Source organism: Temnothorax americanus, unplaced genomic scaffold, assembly GCF_048541705.1.
Source record: "Temnothorax americanus isolate GAGA-0224 unplaced genomic scaffold, ASM4854170v1 Scaffold4, whole genome shotgun sequence".
NCBI classification, from domain to species: Eukaryota; Metazoa; Arthropoda; class Insecta; order Hymenoptera; family Formicidae; genus Temnothorax; species Temnothorax americanus.
Genome location: NW_027509547.1, coordinates 3,589,293 through 3,612,406, shown reverse-complemented (window position 1 = coordinate 3,612,406; position 23,114 = coordinate 3,589,293). Strand labels below are relative to the sequence as shown.

Sequence of the window (23,114 nt, the reverse complement as noted above, 5' to 3'; positions counted from 1 at the left end):
TATGAGGTGCACTTCCATAGAACTTACTACGTATATTATTTACTGCGGTATAGATATATATTTACAAGTTTAAAAAAATGCATATATAATAACAGATTTATGAGATGATGTTACAATAATTATCTGTGGTTTATGTAGCGATGCACAATAATGCAACGCTACGCGGTATATTCAAAAGCATTTTTACATTGAGCAGAAATTCTAACAAAATTGCACTTTATACATGAAATTTCTTTGTACACGAAATCAAACGAATCGGAAACTATCTTGGATATTGAACTATCGATGTGATGTACAAACTACTTTTTTGCATTTTTACATGTACTACTTAAAATGACGTATGTGTATTATTTAAAATTGCACAATTTATGTAGATTTCTTCTTTTAGTGTTGTAAAGTTCCATACAATTAGAGGAAGTCGTTATTATGCGTGGTCATCGTTCTCCTCGCTAAACAAACAAAAATTACAATCATTAAATTAATATCACCTGATGTTTTTAATTGCGTATATATAATTTGTATGTAATTTATGAGTATGAAAATTTAATTTGCAATAGCCCGTATTATAATTAACAACTTAATTTGAGTAATTTAATTATGAATGATGGATAACGCTACAAGAGGATAATCAAGATATTGCATTCCTATTCTTCCATTTTTTTTTTACTTTTTATTTTTTATGTATATGTACTTACAATAGATTCAAATCATTTAAAGCAGCAGTTGCGCCATTGATGTCCGTGAAAAGTGAAGAGAAAAAGAGGGAAAAGAAATTTGAACTGCTTTCGGCTGGTCTAACGTTTGGCGTAGGTCGTTTATAAATATCGATGCTGTCTAATGGCGGCAATGGATCGTGTGACAGCATTGGGTCCTCGCCCTGAATCTGGAACGAGCAATATATAAGTTTAATAAAAGTTGTATTGATACATATATTTCTTAACCCCATTCGCAGAGTACGAGACATTACCTCCTGACCGTTAACTACAACTTCTTGCAAGTCTGATAATATAATGTGTCTCAAAATGTTTCTTGGCAGCTTTCCCCGATAGCGCTTGCTACGCTTTACTTGACAGTACTTGATATAATCATCTTTAGACTCAACTCGACCTAACACAGCGTGCACATTTTCCTCCAACCACGGTAAAATGTCTGCTTCCTTCCAGAGATGGAAGCTACGCACTACATACAATTTTTGCAGCTTCTCTAGAGCCGGTGATGTGCTAGCTTGTGCTTTAGAGTTGAAGAATTCGTGACACATTACCTAAGAAATGAAATATTTTATTGAGCGTAAGAGTAACATTTCTTCCAAGCACTCATCGTGCTCTGAAATAATAGATTTTCAGGAAATGGTTTATCTCTAAGATTTTTTTTTTAAGTCTGCAATACCTTCGAATCTGTTTGTATGCTACATTTCTCCAATAAGAGCATCAATACACGCGGAAACATGATAAGAGCGTTTTGCAGAAGCGTATCGGCATCAGTTTTATTTCCTAGACGAAAGTGAGCCAAGGCCAGGCTATATGCTATGTTCGGTAGTTGAGTTAAATTTCTGGAGTCTTCCCACAGATTACAAAACTTTACGAACCATTCATATTCTTTGGCTTTTAAGGCGTAGAAGTCAATGGACAAAACCACTGCTAGTGGATCACCCTCAGGATCCAACGACAGAAGTAATTTACAAAATTCCAAGCTTGTTCTGAAATTTTTCATAGAAATTAACGTAAAGTCTCATTTTGCTCGCTCTAATATTCTTTTTACGGGTATTTACCTATAACAAGCACGTCCACCGACAAACCCAAGATGTTTAAAAATCGTTATAAAAAGTGCACGATTCTGTTGCTTTCTGTAGTCCAACCTACACTGCGCGGTTGTTACATTGAAGAATGGATGAAACGCACATTCTAAGCAGTACAGAGCCCGTTTGATAAATTCTGCTGCATAGGCTAAGTCGTCGTTTATTTTACACATTTCAGATACCTGCAGGAGGGAGTCTATATGGTAAGAATGGGGATTTACTATATTCTGAAACATAATAACTTGTATTAAAATTTATATACCACACGGATATGAGTAAAAAAGAATTTTTGTTACTGGTACATAAACTTATATTATGACAAAACAATTAAAGATTCCATGCCAGAATTGCAAAGCACAAAATCTAATATTACGCACAATTATGTTCTCTGGATTCAGACTTTCAACAGCTTGCAAAAATTTATGCTGTATCTCTTTGTACGAGGCGCTATGTTCATATACAAAGTACTGTACATTCTCCGTAGTCTGCATAGAGTTATCTAAAGACATGGATAATCCAGATTTTCTAGTTGGTACCCAGGTATTATCTTGCGGGCAAATCAACCATGTCTTCTTTAAATTCCCACGGCCTTTATTATTGCTTCTCCTGCTGCAAGAATAGAATACTTCTTGCTCAACAAAAACTTGTAAAAATTACGGCATACGTTATCCATATATCATTTAAGTATAAATGTAATCGTACCTGTGTGTAGCCTCTATAGTTTTGCTACCAAAGATCCTCTTCAATTCGTTATATGGATTCAAGTGTTTGCGTTGTACGGTCAATATGTTTTCCTTGGATACTCCATTGACCCATTGCGCTTCCAAAACTTCATTACTGCAACCCGGCAGCGGCTCGCCGAGCAATTTGTTCACCTCCCTTACGCTTCGTTCGATCTCGTCTACGTTTTCATTACGCTCCGCGTCGTGCTCGTGCTGGTGCTTGACTCTCTCGTTCTCCAACTTCTTATGCTTTTTCTTCCTCTTTCTACGCTTCGTATCGTTATAATCTGCATTGTTTACAACCAGGTCCTCGTCCTCGTTCTCCTGCCCGTCGTCGGTATCCTCATCCCTATCGGAGTTCTGATTCAACTGTAGGCACACATCTCTTATCGTCAACATCGCCGTCATCCAGATGGGAATAAAATGACAACGTTTACAAATTCTACATACCACGTCGAATACATTGAAAGACTTGGATTTGGCGTTGCTGGTCACCGGGACTTCCGTGTCGCTCGCATCGTCGTTATCCTTCTCGAGGGTCATCCAGCCGTCGCCGCCGTAAACTTTTTTCATATATCGCGTAGACATTTTAGATACGTATATATCTATCTGGAATCTGGAATGTATTTTTTTCAAGAGTGGGAGATTGCCAGCTGTCTCTCGTCGCGAGAATGCCTGCGATTCCAAGCCTCGTAAACCTCGAATATTCACCAGCTCTCCGGCAATCTGTAAAATTTATCACCCAGCTTCGTCAAAATCAATACAACACATTTTCACATCCGATTGCGAATTGGCGCACTGACACACACGATGCGGTTCTACCTTCTAACTGCAGACGGACGATCACCTCGAGAGTGGGAACTGGGAAGAGTAGCTGGAATGCTCTGGAAGAGAGCTTCGTTCAGTTTTCGATCAAAACACGGGAAATTTGGAGGTCGCGAGAGACCGTCGGAGGACGCGAGTCGAACGTCAGAGCTGGCGAACGGTGAGGAGTTTAGCGGAAGGTTAACGACGAGCGAGTCCAAGCAAGTCGACGAGAAGAGACAAACCCCTCTCTCCTTCTCTCTCTCTCTCTCCCTCTCCCTCTGGCCTCTCTCCCTCTTTTGACACGTCACGCAGTTTATCAGGTTTATCCTTGTCAGCGTCGGTCGTCGGAACGGTGAAAACGCGCGAGAGAACGCGAGGACGAGTCTGCGCTGCGCAGCCCCTATAGCTAGGTCGGCCTAGGTAATTCGCGATTCGCGTTCACCGTCCACGTGTGAGCCTTCTGGTGCTGGTGTGTACATGTCAAGCCGGATGCGCGCACCTGCTTACGTGTACGGAGTCGGGGAATGCGCGCGGGGCACGACAATCGCAATCTGACGTCGCAGACGCACGAAGGAGTGACCCGCGATCCCGTTTCACGCGAGACTCGACAACCATGACCGTCAAACTGAAGCTGAAAGACGTGAAGGACAAGCTGAAGGAGGACACCCTGGACCTCAGCTTGTGCGACTTGGAGGAAGTGCCTGTGCGAGAAATCGTGAGTCCTCTTTAGTTTGCTTTTGCATATGGGAATCTGTACTTGTGTAGAACATTAAAATATCTTTTACATGATTTTTCTGACGCAGACAGTTGAGGGACAAGCATTATTTAACTTAATAGCGCTATTTAACTTAACGGTACTTACTTTTTTAATTGTTACCACATTAATGTGTCGGGAGCGCCAGGAGAGAAATAGGAGTAATTTGCGGTGTAACATTCCTTACAAATTATGTTATGTTTCAGGCATCTCTTAGGAAAGCAACAAATGTCAATTTATCAACCAATCTTCTGGTTTCTCTGCCGGTACGTTATTCCTAGATTACATGATTCAGTGAGGATTTTTATGTAATTTAATATTCAAATTAAACACTTGTGTTATTGTAAACATTGAAGGAACGAACATGTTTTGCAGGCCACTTTTGTTACCTTAAAACAAATTGTGAAATTGGACCTCAGCAGGAACATGTTGGTCGAACTTCCTGAAAATTTCGGCGAAATGACTCAGTTGAAACATTTGGATTTATACGCCAACAAGGTAAACAGCTTTCTTTATTTTTTATACCCTTTGACAAAATTTGCATTTTAGTTTGCGTCGTTTACAGATCAGCAGATTACCTCTGAGTCTAAGCGAATTGAAAAATCTAAGGTGGTTGGATCTGAAGGAAAACCCCTTGACCGAGGCCGTGGCCAGTGTTGCGGGACCATGCAGCAATATGCGCGAGTGTCAGGCGTGCGCTCGTAATATCGTCAGCTATCTGTCCAACGTTAAGCTCGCCATCGAGGAGGAGAGATTACGTAGATTAAATAATGCCACAGGTGTGTGTGTGTGTGTGTGTGTGTGTGTGTGTGTGTGTGTGTGTGTGTGTGTGTGTGTGTGTGTGTGTGTGTGTGTGTGTGTGTGTGTGTGCGCCACTCACTGCTTAGCAGTCATTTAAGTCCCGAATAACGTTAACTGCGTATATCAACTGTTAATTTCAGGCGACGCGGACAAGGAGGTGACGAGCACGAAGAAGGAGGGCAAGAGGAAGAGGAAGAGGAACGCAGAGAGGGAAAAGACGAACGGAGATAAAATCGATTCTCCGATGCAGAGCGACGGACGTTCGCAGGACAATAGCGATAGCGTGAGATTAACGGGATCGTCGTCGTCGTCCAACGCCGCATCCGCGCGTAAATCGTACAGCTCGACAGGTAAACTGAACATTCGTCAGTAACATTGCGTTATTATTTCCCACTCAACAACGTAAGTGCAGTATAATACAATATAAAACGCATGCAATATAATATACATGTGTTACAATGTTAAGTAGGAAATAATAACATTGACGCGATGTTACTGTTGGTTGGTGTTTGCTCGAATCTTGACCTTTAATATTCGCGAGGTTTACGTTTGCTTTAATATCACGTATGGGTTTCATGACTGCTCCAGGCACTGGGCTGTGCCGATCGCTCACGTGCGTGATCGTGTGGCTCTTCGTGATCAGCTCGTTGCTCACCGTAACGCTGACAATACTCTCGTGGCGTTACGAGCAACAGACGGACACGTTTCTGCAAAATGCACAAACGTTATCGGGCCTGCCGTTGAAGAGTTATCATCGACAGACCACCGATTATTTGCAGCGTGTAATAAAGATCGCGACCGTGCAGATCAAGTCGATTGTCGATGCTGCGAACGATTTCTACAGGACGCAATTCGAGAGTGGCACGAGCAATAAGGCGGCGAAAGAGCTGTAAAACTTTGATTGCGTTAATTATGGAAATCAGGGCACGTATTATGAAACTGTTCGAAATAGATTCCGATTGGAATTATTTCGATTTCGATCCTAGAAAACAATAGAAAGCTAGGAAATAATTAAACAACGAACAGAATCCATTCCGAAAAGTTCCGTAATACACTAAGAAAGGCATTTGAAAATAACTAAAATAACTGAAATAATGCATTTTGAGATTTTGTTGTATCATAAAAGAGCTTATTTTCGTCGAAAAATAAACAGAGATATTCCGGATAAACATGATTACTTACCTTTCAACGTTTCGTTCTTTAATAAGTTCTTAAGAAAAAAAAATTAATAAATTTTTAAATTGGACCCAGTTTTTACGGTATTCGAATGTGTCGCGCGTATGTATACATATGCGACGACGCCTGACTTCAAACTTCAAGCAGAGAGAAGGATGAGAGGCGCGATGACGGCGATTTTCTTGGGACGCTTTTGCAAGGCCGTACAGTAGCGCCACACATCCACTTTCAGAAATTGGAACTACGAGTCACATCCACTTTTCGATGCTGTCGATGAGAATTTGGTTCATGTCCGTGCTATCCACTTTTCGATATTGTCGGTCTTTGGTGGTTTGTGTCAACACGTGTTTATGACAACACGAACCACCAAAGACCGACAATATCGAAAAGTGGATGTATACATAGCACGGACATGAACCAAATTCTCATCGACAGCATCGAAAAGTGGATGTGTGGCGCTACTGTACGGCCTGCAAAAGCGTCCCAAGAAAATCGCCGTCATTGCGCCTCTTCATCCTTCTCTAGTTCTCTCTGCTTCAAGTGACCGGGAGGAAAGTCCCTAGAGCCACTTCCTTCCCTCCCGGAAGTTACGCGCGCGGGAGAGTCGGGGAGAGACGGAAACGCTGCGCGCGGTAGAAAATGGCAGAAAAGGACGCCGTAGCCAATCAACCCCATGTTTTTACGGAGAAGTGAATTGATTGGCCGCCGCGTTAATAACAGACAATTCGTGGATCGCCCGCACACGACGCGCACCACGCAGCCGAGGGACTCCGTTTTTCAACGGCGTAAAAACAACGGCGGGGAAACAGGTTAAAGCGTTCAATCTGCTGCGCGCGCGAATAATACCGAGGATGGAGAACAGCGGCGAGAGCGGAGACGACGGTCCTCTCGGGCCGACGTTCCTGGGTGGCAGCGCCGTTGCGACGTCCTACATCGGCGTGCAGTCGGACGACATGGAAGGTAAGGGTTAGCGTTCCCTCGGGAGCTAACGTTGAGAAACGATAAAACAGCCCCGAATTTCATCCGCATCCTCGTATTTTTTTTTAATCAAAAATAGAATAGGCTGGTTCTCGGAGCGGGGGAGGAAGGATACAGGCGAGTAGCTCCTCGGACTGTAGACTGTTTACATCTCACAGTTTGCCACTGTTTACAGGTTTCTCGACCAGTTTCCTTCTATTATCTCTTATCGCTGAACAACGAACGATTTTTATCCGTCGATTGCTTCGAAGAAGCGGAGCGTGTTGAATTTCTGCCGAGAGAGCACATGCCTGCGTTCTTGAACCCTCGCATAAATTGTATTAGGGCTGGTTGTTCTATCCTGTTGCTAAACTACCTAATAGTTAAATCATATGTGTCTTTGTTTATCCTATTGGTCGATTCGACTTATGACTTATGATACAACTCATTGTAGACCGGGTTTTACATTGGACAAAGATAGACATGTGATTTAATTATCAGGTAGCTTACCAATAGGTTGGAACAATCGGCCCTTATCGAGATATAGGGCTGGTAGGTAAGCTACTTGATAGTTAAATCGCATGTTTATTTTTGTCCAATGTAAAAAATAAACAAAGACATACATATGATTTAATTATTAGGTATTTTAGCAACAGGCTGGAACAACCAGCCCATAAAGATGTAGGGACGTATCAACTCCATGTTTTTTTTACGAAAAGATTGATACTTGTATTTAGACGGTATATTTACATTGTAAGTAAATGTATATTTACATGGTATTCCCTTGTAAGTCGTCGTGGACCAGATTACAAGTCAAATCCCTTGGGTAGTAAGACAATGTATAAATCTTAACAAACTAGTTTTTTTTTCTTTTTTTTTAACAGACGATCCCGAAAACACAGATGACTCAAATCACGGCACGGGCGATCCCTTGCAGAGCCCCGGGGTTTCCACCGGCGGCGGGCCGCTACGCGAGCAGGATCGCTTTCTGCCGATAGCGAACGTCGCCAAGATCATGAAGAGGGCCATCCCGGAGTCTGGAAAAATAGCCAAGGACGCGCGCGAGTGTGTTCAAGAGTGCGTGTCCGAGTTCATCTCATTTATCACGTCGGAAGCGAGCGACAGGTGTCACATGGAGAAGCGTAAAACTATCAATGGTGAGGACATTCTGTTCGCCATGACCACGCTCGGCTTCGACAATTACGTCGAGCCGCTGAAAGTGTACCTGCAGAAGTATCGCGAGGCGACGAAGGGCGACAACCCGCCCAACGCCGGGGCGGCCACTGGCAATGGAAAGGCGGAGCCGCAGAGCATGTACGAGGATCAGTTGTTCGCTATTACCGCGACAGCGGCCAGCGTGACCACTTCCGACTCGTCTGTAATCTACAGTTACTCGACGAACGAGCAGATGCAGTTTCAGCTTTCCTGATCATCGGGAGTTAAAGTGATATTGATATAAGTATTTATCGTATTTGTACGGAGACACACTGTGTGATCTGTGAATCATGGGCATCGATGACGATCGCGTTTTCAGATCCAATCGCGCGGAAAAGAGGAACGGTTTTTTCGCCTAGCAATATGCGTAGCAAAGTATCTTTAAGTTTTTAACATTAAGACAATGATCATTATTAAGATTCGGCCGAGAACGGAGAGTGTCGGAGAGTAAAGTTGAGAAAGTAACTTTAATCTTTGTAAAGAAGCAACTTGTAAGCGTGAGCGTAAATAAACCAGGAGACTTCGCGAAACGAGAAGCCTGGTTGATGTGGTTGGGTGGTTATCCTTTACTTTCTCGAATGCAGCAAGGATAGAAAAAAAAACGTAGCCGATTCCTTTATTCTTCTATTGTTTAAGCTCTAAGACGCATTTAGACTACTTCTTTAGGTTCTTTGCGAGAGCTCGCGCGGTTCAGGCCGCAACGGAAACTAGGATCGTGTAATCGGGCGCGAGCCCGGCAGTAAATCGGCGTTTACGGTATATAGAATTCATTCGGTAGAAAATGTCCGTGGCGCGCGCGATCACGTTGTTCTTCACTCCGGTAATTGGGCAGGTGAGAGCAGAAGCTCGTGTCTCTTGGTCGCCGGCGACACGGAGCGGCTCGTCGGCGCGACCGGCCGTTCTCCTCGTTCCTGTTCCTTCGACGGCGGCAACAGCGAGGCGGTCGATAACGTTCCCGGTCCCGGTCGCGCGTCCGCTTTTCTCGCCTTCTCCTTGTGCGAGTCGACGTGACAGAATCGCCAGCGACCGCACTGACCGCAGTGGCACAGGCAGAGGCACAGAAACACGCGGAAAAGGCAGCACAGCAGACCGGCGCACAGTAACGACGGGCCGACCAGCCTCAGCTGCGGGCTCAGGAATCCCTTCTCCCCGGTGCCGACGAACGAGATAACTAAACCGAGCGCGGTGGTCCCCAAACCCACGTAGAGCACGGTGTTGACCGCCGCGCTGACCTCGCCCCGCTGCAGGCGAATGGCGTTACTGTCATCTTCCTCGTCGTCCTCGCCGCTGCTTCCGTAGCAGTAACTGGCGTCTCTTATCTGAAGCAAGATTGAAGCACGGTTCCGTAAAAACACCTTCAATTTCTTGATCAAATATTAGAAACTATATCCTTCTTTCCTCCTCTCCTCCTTCCTCTCTAAACATTGTGTCAGTATTTGATAAAGTTATACCCTGTTTCTTTTCATCCATCGCCGATGTGCTTCGCACTGCTTCGTTTGGCTTTTGCTGTAGCCATCCGCGTGATACCCGGGCGATGTAGGAGATAAGGGAAGGGGCGAAGGTCTGTTGCATCCTTGCCACGCTGCCTTGCCGCCAGGTCCCTGAACGCCGCACTGAAATACGTAACTCTCAGACGTGTCGTTATGAGCAGTTGTTAAGGCCAATGAATCGCATGATCTTCCGTTAATGTGAGTACTCGACGCATCGAGTCGTTGTTTTTTTAATCGATCATTTTTAATTTATTTGTATTTCGCAACTACTTTTTTTTTTTTGTATGTACTGTACAACAAAATTCCGTGAGAATATTGTGTATCCCCATAGCAATCTAGGTTCGCTAATAAATATGTATAAAACCCTTTATGTTTTTTTAGCTCTTTTGAAAACATGCGTCCTACGTGAAATGAACGGAATATTAAATAATAATGGAATATTATTTCGGATATGATGTGGTAAAAAAAAAAATTTATGATCTACCTGAAGAGTGATTGATACGTTCCTTACGTTTGCCTAAATAAAGGTTGCTCGATCGATCTTGCCGTAATCGGTGCAAAAAAATACCAATCAATGAGATACGCGTGTACGCGATCAGATAGAACTTTTTCACGGTCTTTATTCATAACGAGTTCGGTTCTAGGTGTCAGTACTCCGAGAAGAATTGCACGCGCGGACCTCGCTAAATTTACGGCGTTAATTCACGCGAAGGAATCAAAATTGCTTTTTCGACGACCGTGAACTTTTTTGATACTTACCCCGTACACGTAAGATCGTGGGGGATATCGTGGTAGCGGCGGAATGAGTCTGGTGGCGAAATTGGAAGGTAATTCTCTAAAATTCACCGCCTTACCCCCCCGTATACGCTGTTTCTCTCGTCTAATTAATAGAGCAGCCTGCATTCCGCTTATTCATTCGCGTATACTATCGATCGAGAGATCTCAAAACTCCCCTGATTGCCCCGGGTTTTTCCTCTTTCTTTCTTTTCTTTTTTCTCTTAACCCTTCGCCTTTCCCCCCGATATGATGACGAAGAGACCTGCAGTCCACCTCAAAGTTCCATCAGCGATCGATACCGAACGTTGCGTTACTCGCCATCGGCATCGATCGCTGCTCGTTCTCGTCGACGATAATCGTGGAAGGCATGTTTCACGCTATACTGAAATTACATTACGATCCTTTAGCCGACTTGCCGGGCCAGCAAGATATTCGGGCATGGAGAATCTGTCGCCTCTCTTATACGCTGCTCGACGGGCTTTATCGCGTGTTATATGCGCCACCAGACAGCCGATCGATGCTATTTGCTATATAACGTACGAGGTGCCGGCAAAAGAGATGTGGTGCGATCAGGGAAAGCATATATGCGCTTTGAGTGAGGGTGAGTCGCGCTTAAGCGATAGAGAAGTGAGCTTTGTAATTCTTATTGTTCTAATTTCGTCAATGATCGCACTCGGCAGAGATAACGTAATCGAATTCTCGGTCGACGAGTATCCAGACACAAAACTGGCGCGGAAAAGTTAAAATGAGCTTTCCCTCGTCAAACTTTATGGCGAAATGTTCTGTCTAAAAATTGCATTATCTCGACTGCAATAATTAATATAATATAACGAAGTCCACAAACTTGAAAATTTCAAGCGGACGTTGTAATGATTTTTTAAGTAAGTATATCATAATATTTTGTTACTTGTGACAGCATCAGACAAATCGGATGGCGGTCTTCTCTGCCTAATGCGCACATTGCGGGAGGGACGCATTTATCTCGCTTTGCATGATTTCTGTGATAAATACGCGTGAACTATACGTAAGAAGGTGGAAAGTGATGGTGATTTGGGCGAGAAATAGAGAAAGATGAGAGAAAGAGAGAGCGGCTATAAGGAACAGCGTGAACCTGGAGGAGGCTGGTTATGAGGAGAGAGTACCCGACGATGTTACCCACCTGTAGCTCCGAAGTAGGAGGCGAGACTCGGAGATCGAGGATCGAGGGCGGCGGGAAGGGAAAGTTGCTCTTGTTGGCCGGGAAGGTGGTGGTGGCGGACGCCGAGGATTCGAGGGAGAGCGGGGGCGGCGAGATCGGGAACTGGATCGGCGAGACCGGGGCGACCTGCTGAGACCTGCGATGGTCGGCGTGATGGCGGCGCCGGTCGTCGATAACCGGATGGAACGCGGCGGACGACGACGACGTCGACGTCGGCGCCTGGTGTTGCCCTCGCGGGACTTGCGGTGCTGATGCGACTTGTTGATGCGGACGGGCAGCGAGCTTGCTCGGGTGGTGGTGGTGGTGCTGATGATACTGATGGTGATGCTGATGCTGGTGTTGGTGCTGATGCTGATGCTGGTGCTGGTGCTGATGCTGATGCTGATGCTGGTGACGCGCGCCGAGCGGTAAGCCGGTCTTCAGTCTTGGCGGAACGACGTTGACCGGCGCCTGCTTGTTGAGCTGCAGCCGCTTCTGCTTCCTCCGATTGGCGATGCTCGCACCACCCGCCGCGGCGTACATCGCTCCGCGAGTTGCCGGATCGCTTCCTCGCTTCCCGTCTCAAGGCGTACTCCGTATCCGGGGCAGCCCCCGTTCTCGGTTACGAGTTACGTCGCATGACGTCGATGATCGGTCCTAGTCATGGCGCGCGCGTGTGTGTGTGTCTCTCGCACCCTCGTTCGTATCCCGAGGGAGTATCACTCCCTTTTTTCTGTCTCTTTCTCACTCTTTCCCTTGCCCCTCTGGAAAGGCAAGAAACATGACGGAGCTCCGTCCGTCTGTGGCGCCCGTCATTACGGTCTACGTATCTAAATCACTATGCAGCAAGCACGACTATAAAAGCGATCCACCCTTACGTTGAGTCAAATTACCGCTAATCGGCGAACGCGCGCGTAACGTATTATATTAACTTGACGACTCGTGCATGTATGCAAGTGGATACGTGCAATATACCAATTATATTTTTCTTTTTAGCTATCGTTTATTAATGTTGTATCTTTTGCATTTAAAGCAACATAAGTACATACCTAGATGTTAGGGTAGAGAAAAGGGAAACGAAAGATTTTGTCGAAAACGAGTCGTGAAATTAAAGTATCATACATTACAGATATTGTGATCAATTACAATCGTTCTTACGTATAATTTTTTAAAAGGGAAACGAAAAATTGTAGAAATCGAGTCGTAAAATTAAACATTACACATTACGGATACAATTAATTATAATTAGTCTTACGTCACAATTTTTTAAATAATTTTAACACGTTATTTAATTAAGTCTTGATAAAATTGAAAAATTAACGTATCAAATAATCTCATTGAAATCCGCCTTTCTTGATTCAAATATTATTAATTACATAGTTAGTATTTAACATGCAACACTTATTGCTTTACTTAGAGTGTTATATCGGGTACTTCGGTTATGCGTTCGCTGAATATCCGGAAAGCAAATAGTTACGTTTAAGTTTACATCTAATTGCATTACCACACTTACAGTTCTAGCACAACACTTGAAAATTCTATACATACATTATATACATAATCAAGTAATATTTAGGAACAAATTTTTCATGAAATTGCGAACATCTTTCCCAATTTCATAAATTTTCACATTATTTCACATAATTTTGTAATAATGGAATAATATTACAACTAAGTTTAAGTATATGTGTATGTAACAGAATAATTATGTAATATTTTCTTTAATTGTAAATTATTTTACAAATTAAAATATTTTAAAACTCAATTCACATTAATATATAAATGACTAATTTGCGAAGTAATTTGATATTTTTATCTCATCGAAGCAAAAATTATTTCTTAAATTTGGCTTCGATAAAATATATGTTGTTGATTTATTTTTAAGTAAAAAATTGATTAATACGCGCAATAAAATACATTTGATTTATTCAGTTTGCTCAAAAGGATTTAATTTTAATTATGCAGTATGCGGGAAACATGTTTACAATATTCTTCAGGCATATTATGATAATTTACAGTCGTCATATATATGTCACACCATTAATTATTTACAATAATCTAAAAAGCAATTTTTATTTTATACATATCTACAAACATTCATATCAAAAGTGCTTGATTACACACTGCAAGCACACATTGCGAAAAAGAAGCAATGAAAAAAGAATTAGTGAAATAAATTGCAGACTATGTACGAAATGCACGAATTTCTGTTTATCGATTACAATGATTCTTGATGACTGATTTCAGCAATGTCTATTAGTTTCTAAAGTAATTAAATTAATTTTTTACCCCCTTTTTTTCAAATAAAAAATTAATAGGTTATATTTAGATTAATTAGTTTATTAATCGATAAACTCGATTACTAAGAAGCCATCAATTGTTTGAGTTTTTAACTTTAACTTATATCTAATTGCAAAAGTCTTGGGAATTACTGAATCTATAACAGAATCCAGTTGCACTGATAATACAAATTAATAAATTAACGATTTTAATATAATAGAATTTTTAATAATTTAATAGTTTTATAAAGAGAGGAGGAAAACGTATAATTTAGAATTCAGACTAACGAACTAACGCGATTAATTATTTCTCTTCTTCTACAAGCAGATGTAGAAAGAGGCACAAATTAATTAACACATTTCTCTCCCTTTTTGTCTCCTCTCTATTTCTCTTTCTTGAATTCCAGTGCTGCATAAATAATGGTGGAAGTTTAACCGCGATGTTGGTGAAATAGGCCGGAAATTATTCATATCGACAAATCAACTGTTATACCCGAAGATTCAGGAATCGTTCTTCAATACAGCTGTTCACGGGTACGGTGGTTAAAAAATGCATGACTGGTTGAGCTGGACGACGAGCGTTAGTCGTTGGTGCCTAGCGGATAAGCGGCATGCGTGATGCATATTAGGACGGATACGTGCATGCACGATGATTATAGACAGGCGAGATATTCAACGTGATGGCACCGCGGGGACAATCGCGGTACCAAGGATAGTTCACGACGAGCAAGACACGCAAAAGAGGCTTCAAGAAGAATAGAAAATCACAGGCTGGCTGGTGGCCCCCGGGCACATCATCTAATTCTCTTTCTCGCATCGTTCTCTTACGACAGCAATGAAAATTACTTTTTTCTTTAAAAGGGTGAATATTGGAGGAGTCTAGGGACAACGAAGACGACAACAACGAGGCCAACGAAAAGGCTACGCTCGAGTATATCATTATCTTTCTGTACTTTTTTTTTTTCAATTCGGTCGCTGACGACCGCTGCAGCAGCGAGCGGCGGCAGCAACAGCAATATATATAGCAAACAAAAAAAAAGAAACAGGCATCAAGCCAGCCAACAACATCAAAAACGACTGCGCGTACCGACAATCCGAGAGAGAAAGACAGAGAGAGGTAAATCGTTTTTCAACCCCCTTTTCTCTCTCTTTCTCTCTTTCCCTCTCTCCCTCTGCCCCGTCTGCCTTGTTTCCTCGACTCCGTTCACGATAAACAGTGATACATCGACATTTTGTCACCCCGTCGCTCGCGAGGGTTCCCTTCTTTTACGCGCTGCCCTTGTCCCGTTCGTGCCACTTTTATCGCGGACGGTTCGGTGCACGAACGACGACGATGACGCGGTTCAACGAATGGCGCGTCTCACTCGATCGCCAGCAAGGCGCAACGAAGCCTCCATCGCCCTCCTCGCGAATGTAGACGCACCCGTCACCCCCGAGCGTGCGTGCGACCACCCACGACCACCGACTGACGAACCGCACGCGCCTCTATACCCTCTTTCTTCTTTTCTCTCTCCTCTTCTCTATTTCAGTCTCTCTCTCTCTCTCTCTCTCTCTCTCTTTCTCTCTTCCTCATCCTCCACTTCATCCCTTCTATCATCGGCAGCCGCGCGCGCAGGAGGAACCTCGCGCAGGGTTGAATCTAGGCGGGGGTGCGAACATAACAGCAGCTGACCTGTCACTTTCACCACACTCACACGGAATTAAGTGCCGCATTCGCAAAAAAAAAAAAGGAGACTTGACCGTGCTCTTGCAAAAAGATTCGGTTTTGAGCTAATAAGATTAAAGATAATTGTCGATATAAGAAAGAGAATTCCATATATAAATAAATTCATATAAATAAGAAAGGAGAGAAAAGAAGAAACAGAATTCATATAAAAGAATTTTTTTACGTTTACTTGGACTGCAGAGTGGTATTATATTTATTACAAAATTACATACGTATACAATCTAGAAAGAAGAGATTATTTTGTTGTGCTAAGAAAGAAAGAATGTTACGCCAGCAATAGTAAATTGCGCTTTGCGTTTGTACAGCAATTTGTATATATTTGTTATTCTTATTTTGCAAACGTAACAAAGGCGTAGGGATATGTTGTTGAACGCCGGGGCCGGGGCGCGCGTGCGAAAACGCCAAAGTCGAATTCTAGGACAACCCGCTTATTGGAGGGCGCCTATCCGCCGCTCCGACTATAACCCGGTTACCTCGCCTTCTCGATCTCACCCGAGTCGATATCCGTGCTAGCCCGTTGCCTTTGACCTTTCACCTTTACCGCCCTAGCCTGATTTCGCGATGCAGCCAACGACCTGCCTTATTGGCCTCTACGTACTTTGTCGAAATTACGACAATTTTTAGGGCCAGCGCACGAACATTGCCGTAGCGCGAAAACTTTAGCAAACGTTTCATAAGGTGGTGTATATATTTGTAGTCGTTGAATCTTTCGTCTTTGACACCTATTCGAGTATATGAGCGTTCTCCCAATGCGGGTAAAATGGATCCTAAGGCATCATTGTTTTCTGTTTATCTCCAGTGGTTCTTATCCAATCCAATAAATAAGTGGAACATTGACAACATCGGTAATCCAATGTTGGTTCAGAGTTGTGTGTCGTTTTTCTTCTTGAGTTAGATAAAGAAATTCTCTATTCCCCCTGCATTGTACCAATCATTGTTCTAATACCTCGGATAATTATATATATATAGTTAAAATTATAATTTGGGGACGATCTGTTATTTGTGTCATATTTCACCGACGATCTCATTGGTTGTCGAAAATTCCTCGTTACTTCTGTATGGATTTTTCATATAGGTAACGAAAGGTGAATGGTACGGTTACCGTTTTACTGTACACGCATCCGGTATCGGGTATCCGGTTCCAGCACGATATATGTCAGCGGTCGATGCCAATGAATTCTTCCTGTACGCATTTCTTTGTTTATGAATGTGTGCGTAGAGGTATGCGCCTGAATCATCCATAGGACAGGACCGTTGGTGGAATGGTACGGTTACCGTTTTGCTGTATACGCATCCGGGATCGGGTATCCGGTTCCAGCACGATATATGTCAGCGGTCGATGCCAATAAACCCAGGTAGCGCATATTAGTTTCGTATACGATTTTTGAACGTATATACATATTAGTTTTACAACCGTAAAGAACCATTAAGAAACGTTCGAACAAAAATGTTTTTGAAACCATGATTTAAGAAACGTATTTTTTACGTTTCTACAGTTAACAAAAATACCTATCCGTTAAATTTTTTCTTTCACAATTATAATTTGCTTTATCTATTTATATATAATAGCTTTAATAGCCTTTTTTGAAATATTTTTAAATTTATATTGTACTAATTATTATTGCACAAAATAAATTATTTTATCCATGCACATATATTTATACTTATTTACTTAAATTAATTTTGTCCTACCGGTCTTAATCTATTTGTCATCGGACAATTCAGCAGAACGTTTATTTTGCAACTGTTGGAAGTTTTCTAAGCTCAGATTTGTCCGATGGCAAATAGATTAAGACCGGTAGCGCAAAATTAATTTAAGTAAATAAGTGGATATATGTGCATGGATAAAAAATGATTTATTTTATGGCCATTGAAAGAACATTTATACGTGTGTTTCGTTTTGAAGAACTTTCTGAACCCAAGGAGCGCCAATACACTTTGAATGTACATTAAACTTTGCATTAAATGCGGATATTTGTCCCGCATTATATGCGCATTTAATGCATATTATGGAAGCGTATACCGAAAAGTGCACCTACGCTCATTGATCGAGAAGCCCAATCGATTGGAACTCTGTACTATATTGGAATTTCTTTTTGTGCCTAGCTTTTAAGTATTGCTGTGAGCACAAATTAATTCGCTCGTCCTTTGAAATAAAGTTCAGTTAAGTAACTATTTAGTTAAATATTTTACAACCTTTAGATATCAGTTAAAACTTTTGTTACTGAAAAATACCTTTTTTCCTATATTGAATATAAAGATTATAAATTTGATTCTATCATGAGTATATATTAAAAAAAATGGTTGACATTTATTTTAACTATGAAGATACTTAGTATACTGAGTTTATATATTATTTCAAGATAATGACTCTGATGAAATGTAATTTCCTCGATTCCGAAGGCGGAAAGCTATATTTTCTATGACATGCGCAAATGTTTATTTTTTGTTATTTTCATTACATACGGAAATTTTATCCTAAATTTTTGACCGACGCACGCTAGCTCAGAATTCCGAGCGAACGCTCAGATAAATACAAACAAGTTTGGTTTATCCTATTTACGGTTATCGGACGGCTGTTGATAGGCTGAGGCCCAAATGGGGCCCAAAACTCGCGCGGGGGGTTCTGGCCATTTCGGGTATAAAAAAGGCGGAAAACGCCGCGGAGCGACAACACATAGTTTTCGGCTTCGAGTCTGTTACTTCATTCTCGACTTTAATCGTTATTCCAACTCTGATTCAACTCCAGACAGTTAGTGACACTGAAGAATCGCGTTAGTCTCGTCAAGTGAAACTGTAAGAGCAACACGATGTTTTCGCATCGAGGATTAGTGAGTAAACTTTTCTGATATGTATTTTACATTTATTTAATATTTTTATGAGTCTTTTTTTTTTAATTTCTAGAATTAGAACTTTTCAATAATTAAGCTATATGTCATCAGGCAGCAATTTTGTAGAAATTAATACATAATAAAATATATATACATAATATATTTCTCTTTTGTATTTTACTTTTCCTCGAAATCGATTTTTACATTAATAAAATAATATTCCATACCAAAATAGTAAATCCATAAATATGTGTGTAATGTCTCTCAACAATTTCAAATTGTCAAATAAATAATTTAGGGAACAAATTTCTGCCATATCGAACATCTGTTCGAGAATAATCTGCTTAAAGTTTCCTTCATCATTCCAGTTCTTAGCAGTGACAATCTCGTTAGCAAGTATCGCACTTGCCGGCGTTCTCGTTCAACCCGGCTATGAACGTCAATACGATAGCAGTCCACGCTATTCTGCAAGCACTGAATCTAGTAAATCTGAGATCATCGCACATGACAATATGATGTGGCCACGAAGTCGTCCTTAACTGACGCCAAGCATCCTACAACCATCGACTCGTTACTTCCAGAAAATGAGCCTGCTGATACTACTGGTAAATATTCCAAAGAACAAGAATAAAATTCGACATCTTCAAATAATAATGCACCGCTTTATCTTGAAAGTCGTGTAACAGCTTATACGAGTTCCAGTGAAACGCGAACGTAAATTAACGTATCGATATTAATGCGAATTCAATGTAAGCTGTTTAATTACAGATAAGAGTCTGGAGATATGTCAGGAGGTGACAAAAGACTTATTATCCATTCGCGCCTGCCTGAAAGGTTTAAATACTTAAAATATTTCAACACCGAAGATGCGTTGAAACGTATCGGGTATGTCTCATTCTCAACTGACGCCAATCCTCCATCCATCGATTACTCGTTACTTCCAGAAAACACGCTTCCAGAAAGCGAGCGTACTGATATACTACTGGTAAATATTAAAAAAAAAACAATAATAAAATTTGTGACATTTTCAAATAATAACCTATTGCACCGTTTATCTTGAACGTCATGTAACACTTCAGCTTATACATGTTCCAATGAAACGCGAACGTAAATCAGCGTATCGATATTAATGCGAATTCAATGTAAACTGTTTAATTACAGATAAGCGTCTGGCGTTCTGTCGGGGCGTGAATGAATTCCTCACAGCCGCCATTCATCTACGCCTGGAGGTACTCAATAATTTGTCATCAGATTATCAAACTTTGAAATCCAGGAATATGATAAAAACGAATATAACCATTATATTTATTTAAAATGCAAAAAACATACATTTATTTTTGTTATTTTTTAAAAGCGTTTGGTATATTCTTTCGCTGAAACTTAAAGTACGTAAGACTATCGAAATTAAGAAGAAAACACAACATAAATTTTATATTATCAAAGTATTACAACATATGTGCATTGGCCATTTTATCTGACCTTTAAGGAAAAGATGGCCATATAGTATTACGGAACAGTCGGCCATACATGTTTTAATGTTAAAGATGCACTTAACATTTTGTAAAATGATAAAAAAAACTTATAATTTCACATATTTAGTTACAAATATATATAATTATATATAATTTAGTTGTAAACGTATAATTATTTATAATATTGCAATAATAACATAACAATTAAAATTTTTTTAAACTGTTAAAGAAAACAAAATTTTCTGTAATCCTTTCTAAAAAAAGGCATGTTAATTAAATCGATATTCGCATCTCTCGAAGTCTTCTCGAAAGTCTCGACGTGCTTTGTTTGCTGTTTTCCGCGATGCTGATTGATTCTGTTGCTGCGCTAACTTCGTGAGCGGCTGTCATAGCATATTTTGACAGTTGTGTGTAATACTAAAGCTAAATAGCGCGTGCGAAGCGCGCGTCTGTGATGTCTAGTATTTTTAAAAAACAATGTGTGTGTAAAGAACAATGTATATGCGTGTTACTTGGTTTTTAATATAATTTTCCCACACATTTGGCATAACATCGATAAATGATGTACACGTCGTTTCATGCAGCCACACCGCTTGCAGCGAATTCATTGAATCCAATTTACTTTCATACAAAGACTTCTGGCAAGAGATAAACTTTCTGATTTGCGTACAGAAACATCAGGATGTCATCTAGACAACGGAAAGTTGACTTTTATAAGTCGACTATTTAGAAGTCGACTTTTAGTCGACTTTCCGCCATTCGGGCTAATAAAGGAAGGGTTACAATCCATGAAAATTTAATTTGAATTAACTGGGGATTTTTGTTCGTGCCAACTGTTGCCAACCCTATCCCCTCTCTTTTTTATGGAAATTGTCTTGTAACCTAAAATTACTAATGAGATGTCAACAAAAGAAACGTAACACGTAACATAATAATTAATAGGCCTCTGGCCTCCGATGTAGAGTTCCCCAGGTTTCCCTCGCTCTACTACTCTACAGCAAGTGCGTGTTTTTCTACAGAGACACGTGTGCCTCGGTCAGTTCCATTCGATGAGATCCACACGCGTGCATCACTCTGGAGTGTTACTATTTATTAGAAGAAGAAGCGGTTAGACATAACCATGAATTCGGCGAAGAGTAACGGCGAGACTGGCAACGTGCTGGAGGAACTCGGTGTACCGGGACAGGAATGTTTGAGAGACGCTTTAACAAGTTGTACGGATCCACTGAAAGCCATCGAAGGATTTCAGGTAAAAATTCGGAGGAGACGGAGGCATCGTTCACCAAGCGCAGTACCATAAGTTAAAGTTAGTTTATATTAGATTTGCAGCATTTTACGTGGCAACGATATTTTATTTCAGCTGGAAAACGGTATATTACTACCGTCGTTGCGGCCTATGCTACCTCTGCTCGATCTGCATGGAATCAGAAGGTTGGACTTTCACGCCTCTGTTCTCGAGGAGTTACGGGACAGGCTGACCAAGCAGATCGATGAGATTGGCGTGGAGAGGGCGGACAAAGGCGCCGCCGTGGACAAGAGACTGAAGGAATTGCTAGCGAGAGGCTTTCCCGGCGTCAGAATCCCTGCCTTGCAACCTGTTATTATGAGTATCTTGAGGAATACTCCACACATCGAGGATAAATACTTGCGTGTGTTGATTAGAGAGAAAGAGTTGTACAGTAACGCCGATACGGAAGTAAAGCGTCAGATATGGAAGGATAATCAAAGTCTTTTTGGCGACGAAGTCTCCCCATTGTTCAGCCATTATATCATTGAGAAAGAACATATTCTCTTTGACCATCAGAACCTGAACAATCCATTTTTTATGCCATCTCCTAAGGTACGTTACAATTTAAATTTGCAAATCACGTTGTACAACTCTCACACTTTGCACAGGTGAGGAGACAAGGGGACTATGTGCAGAAACTAGCCCATATGATTGGGCACAGTGTGAAATTGTATGACATGGTACTGCAGTTTCTAAGGACTTTGTTTTTACGCACAAAGAATATCCATTATTGCACTCTGAGAGCAGAACTGTTAATGGCTTTACACGATTTAGAGGTAAACATGTCCAACATATTTGCATATATTATTATTGATTACTTTTCTCGATTTTATTATTAGTGAAGCGTAATGATATATGCCTTGAGCTACATTGCTTTGTTCTATTGCTTGAATGTGTTATTTTATTGCCAGGTGCAAGATATCATTTCTGTAGATCCATGTCATAAATTCACGTGGTGTCTGGACGCCTGTATCAGAGAAAAGAATGTGGATGTTAAGAGATCTCGCGAGTTGCAAGGGTTTCTGGACAGTATTAAGGTACAAAATTGAATCAAGATTGCGTCTTGTAATTTTATTTGGAAAGCGATATGATCTATAGTTTTTATAGAGAGGACAGGAGCAAGTATTGGGGGATCTAAGTATGATTTTGTGTGATCCCTATGCAGTAAACTTTCTCGCTAGTAGTGCAATCAAAATAGCGCTTCATTTGATAAACAGTGAGGCGTTGCCCAGAGAAAATGCAGTGCTTGTACTGTTGTTGCGAATGCTCGCGTTAGGACTGTCCGCTTGGCAGATGATCGATTCGCAAGACTTTAAGGAGCCAAAACTAGACAGTCAAGTTGTCACAAAGTTCCTGCCAGCACTTATGTCACTCATGGTAAATATGAAATGATGAAAATATCTGTATTTTGTACAGAGAAATAATTTAATTTTGTGATATATAAACATGGACACACATACAAGTAATATGGTCATTCCTTAGGTTGATGATCAAATAAGGCAGCTCAACTGTAAACTTCCACCCGATGAGAGGGAAAGTGCAATCGCAATTATAGAACATTCCGGACCACCTCCCGATGCGTGCCAGGCGTACGCTCAGCTTTCTGGAGTGGCGGCAGTTCTGTCTATGTACTATGCATTACACGTTGGTGGTGGCGGCGGAGGTGGAAGGGGCAGGGGTGATGCCAGAGGTTTGATGAGGGTACTTGCGACATTACCGAATTGTCAAGCGCAACGGGCTTTTGAAGATCCATTTCTACACACGCTGGTAACATATCTAACATAATATATTTGATGTATCTTGTAATTATTATTAAATATCATCGTTGTCTATCATAATTGCATCAA

General features: G+C 41.3%; 5 protein-coding genes and 1 long non-coding RNA gene across 12 annotated transcripts in view; 4 read left to right on the top strand and 2 right to left on the bottom strand.

The window, feature by feature from the left end:
• Nucleotides 1–177: 177 nt before the first annotated feature.
• On the bottom strand, nucleotides 178–3,482 carry Nulp1 (Nuclear localized protein 1). 3 transcript variants are annotated; one of them, XM_077415039.1, is made up of 9 exons: nucleotides 3,340–3,482; nucleotides 2,968–3,243; nucleotides 2,498–2,886; nucleotides 2,173–2,404; nucleotides 1,769–2,022; nucleotides 1,387–1,696; nucleotides 968–1,261; nucleotides 696–883; nucleotides 178–449 (listed from the first exon to the last, which is right to left on the bottom strand). In XM_077415039.1, exons 2-9 carry the CDS (start codon nucleotides 3,103–3,105, stop codon nucleotides 425–427), a joined length of 1,830 nt encoding a protein of 609 aa, XP_077271165.1. In that variant the 5' UTR covers nucleotides 3,106–3,243; nucleotides 3,340–3,482; the 3' UTR covers nucleotides 178–424. The 3 variants fall into 3 exon arrangements, with proteins under 3 accessions (XP_077271165.1, XP_077271167.1, XP_077271166.1); XM_077415041.1 differs by having other exon boundaries at nucleotides 2,173–2,401; XM_077415040.1 differs by having other exon boundaries at nucleotides 3,327–3,468.
• A 422-nt stretch (nucleotides 3,483–3,904) lies between these two features.
• On the top strand, nucleotides 3,905–6,065 carry LOC143902291 (uncharacterized). The gene is made up of 6 exons (XM_077415043.1): nucleotides 3,905–4,039; nucleotides 4,285–4,344; nucleotides 4,454–4,576; nucleotides 4,644–4,857; nucleotides 5,020–5,229; nucleotides 5,468–6,065. Exons 1-6 carry the CDS (start codon nucleotides 3,938–3,940, stop codon nucleotides 5,770–5,772), a joined length of 1,014 nt encoding a protein of 337 aa, XP_077271169.1. The 5' UTR covers nucleotides 3,905–3,937; the 3' UTR covers nucleotides 5,773–6,065.
• Nucleotides 6,066–6,671: 606 nt separating this feature from the next.
• On the top strand, nucleotides 6,672–10,085 carry Nf-yb (nuclear factor Y-box B). Its single transcript, XM_077415207.1, has 2 exons — nucleotides 6,672–7,015; nucleotides 7,897–10,085. The coding sequence occupies exons 1-2, from the start codon at nucleotides 6,907–6,909 to the stop codon at nucleotides 8,439–8,441; spliced, it is 654 nt and encodes a 217-aa protein (XP_077271333.1). The 5' UTR covers nucleotides 6,672–6,906; the 3' UTR covers nucleotides 8,442–10,085.
• Nucleotides 8,589–15,435, bottom strand: LOC143902369 (uncharacterized). 3 transcript variants are annotated; one of them, XM_077415204.1, is made up of 4 exons: nucleotides 15,038–15,435; nucleotides 11,654–12,509; nucleotides 9,679–9,840; nucleotides 8,589–9,546 (listed from the first exon to the last, which is right to left on the bottom strand). In XM_077415204.1, exons 2-4 carry the CDS (start codon nucleotides 12,212–12,214, stop codon nucleotides 9,040–9,042), a joined length of 1,230 nt encoding a protein of 409 aa, XP_077271330.1. In that variant the 5' UTR covers nucleotides 12,215–12,509; nucleotides 15,038–15,435; the 3' UTR covers nucleotides 8,589–9,039. The 3 variants fall into 3 exon arrangements, with proteins under 3 accessions (XP_077271330.1, XP_077271331.1, XP_077271332.1); XM_077415205.1 differs by having other exon boundaries at nucleotides 11,654–12,471; XM_077415206.1 differs by having other exon boundaries at nucleotides 11,654–12,435.
• Nucleotides 15,436–15,548: 113 nt separating this feature from the next.
• Nucleotides 15,549–19,486, top strand: LOC143902439 (uncharacterized). Its single transcript, XR_013258382.1, has 3 exons — nucleotides 15,549–18,507; nucleotides 18,876–19,112; nucleotides 19,276–19,486. It is a non-coding gene; the product is annotated as an uncharacterized LOC143902439 (long non-coding RNA).
• Nucleotides 19,487–20,247: 761 nt separating this feature from the next.
• Nelf-b (negative elongation factor B) overlaps nucleotides 20,248–23,114 on the top strand; it is a 37,439-nt gene continuing 34,572 nt past the window's right edge. For 2 of the 3 annotated variants that reach the window (XM_077415906.1, XM_077415904.1), the window contains exons 1-6: nucleotides 20,902–21,228; nucleotides 21,340–21,819; nucleotides 21,876–22,043; nucleotides 22,179–22,304; nucleotides 22,375–22,644; nucleotides 22,750–23,034. In XM_077415906.1, coding sequence (XP_077272032.1) covers nucleotides 21,100–21,228; nucleotides 21,340–21,819; nucleotides 21,876–22,043; nucleotides 22,179–22,304; nucleotides 22,375–22,644; nucleotides 22,750–23,034 — 1,458 coding nt within the window. In that variant the 5' untranslated portion in view covers nucleotides 20,902–21,099. The other variant, XM_077415905.1, reaches the window with a different exon arrangement.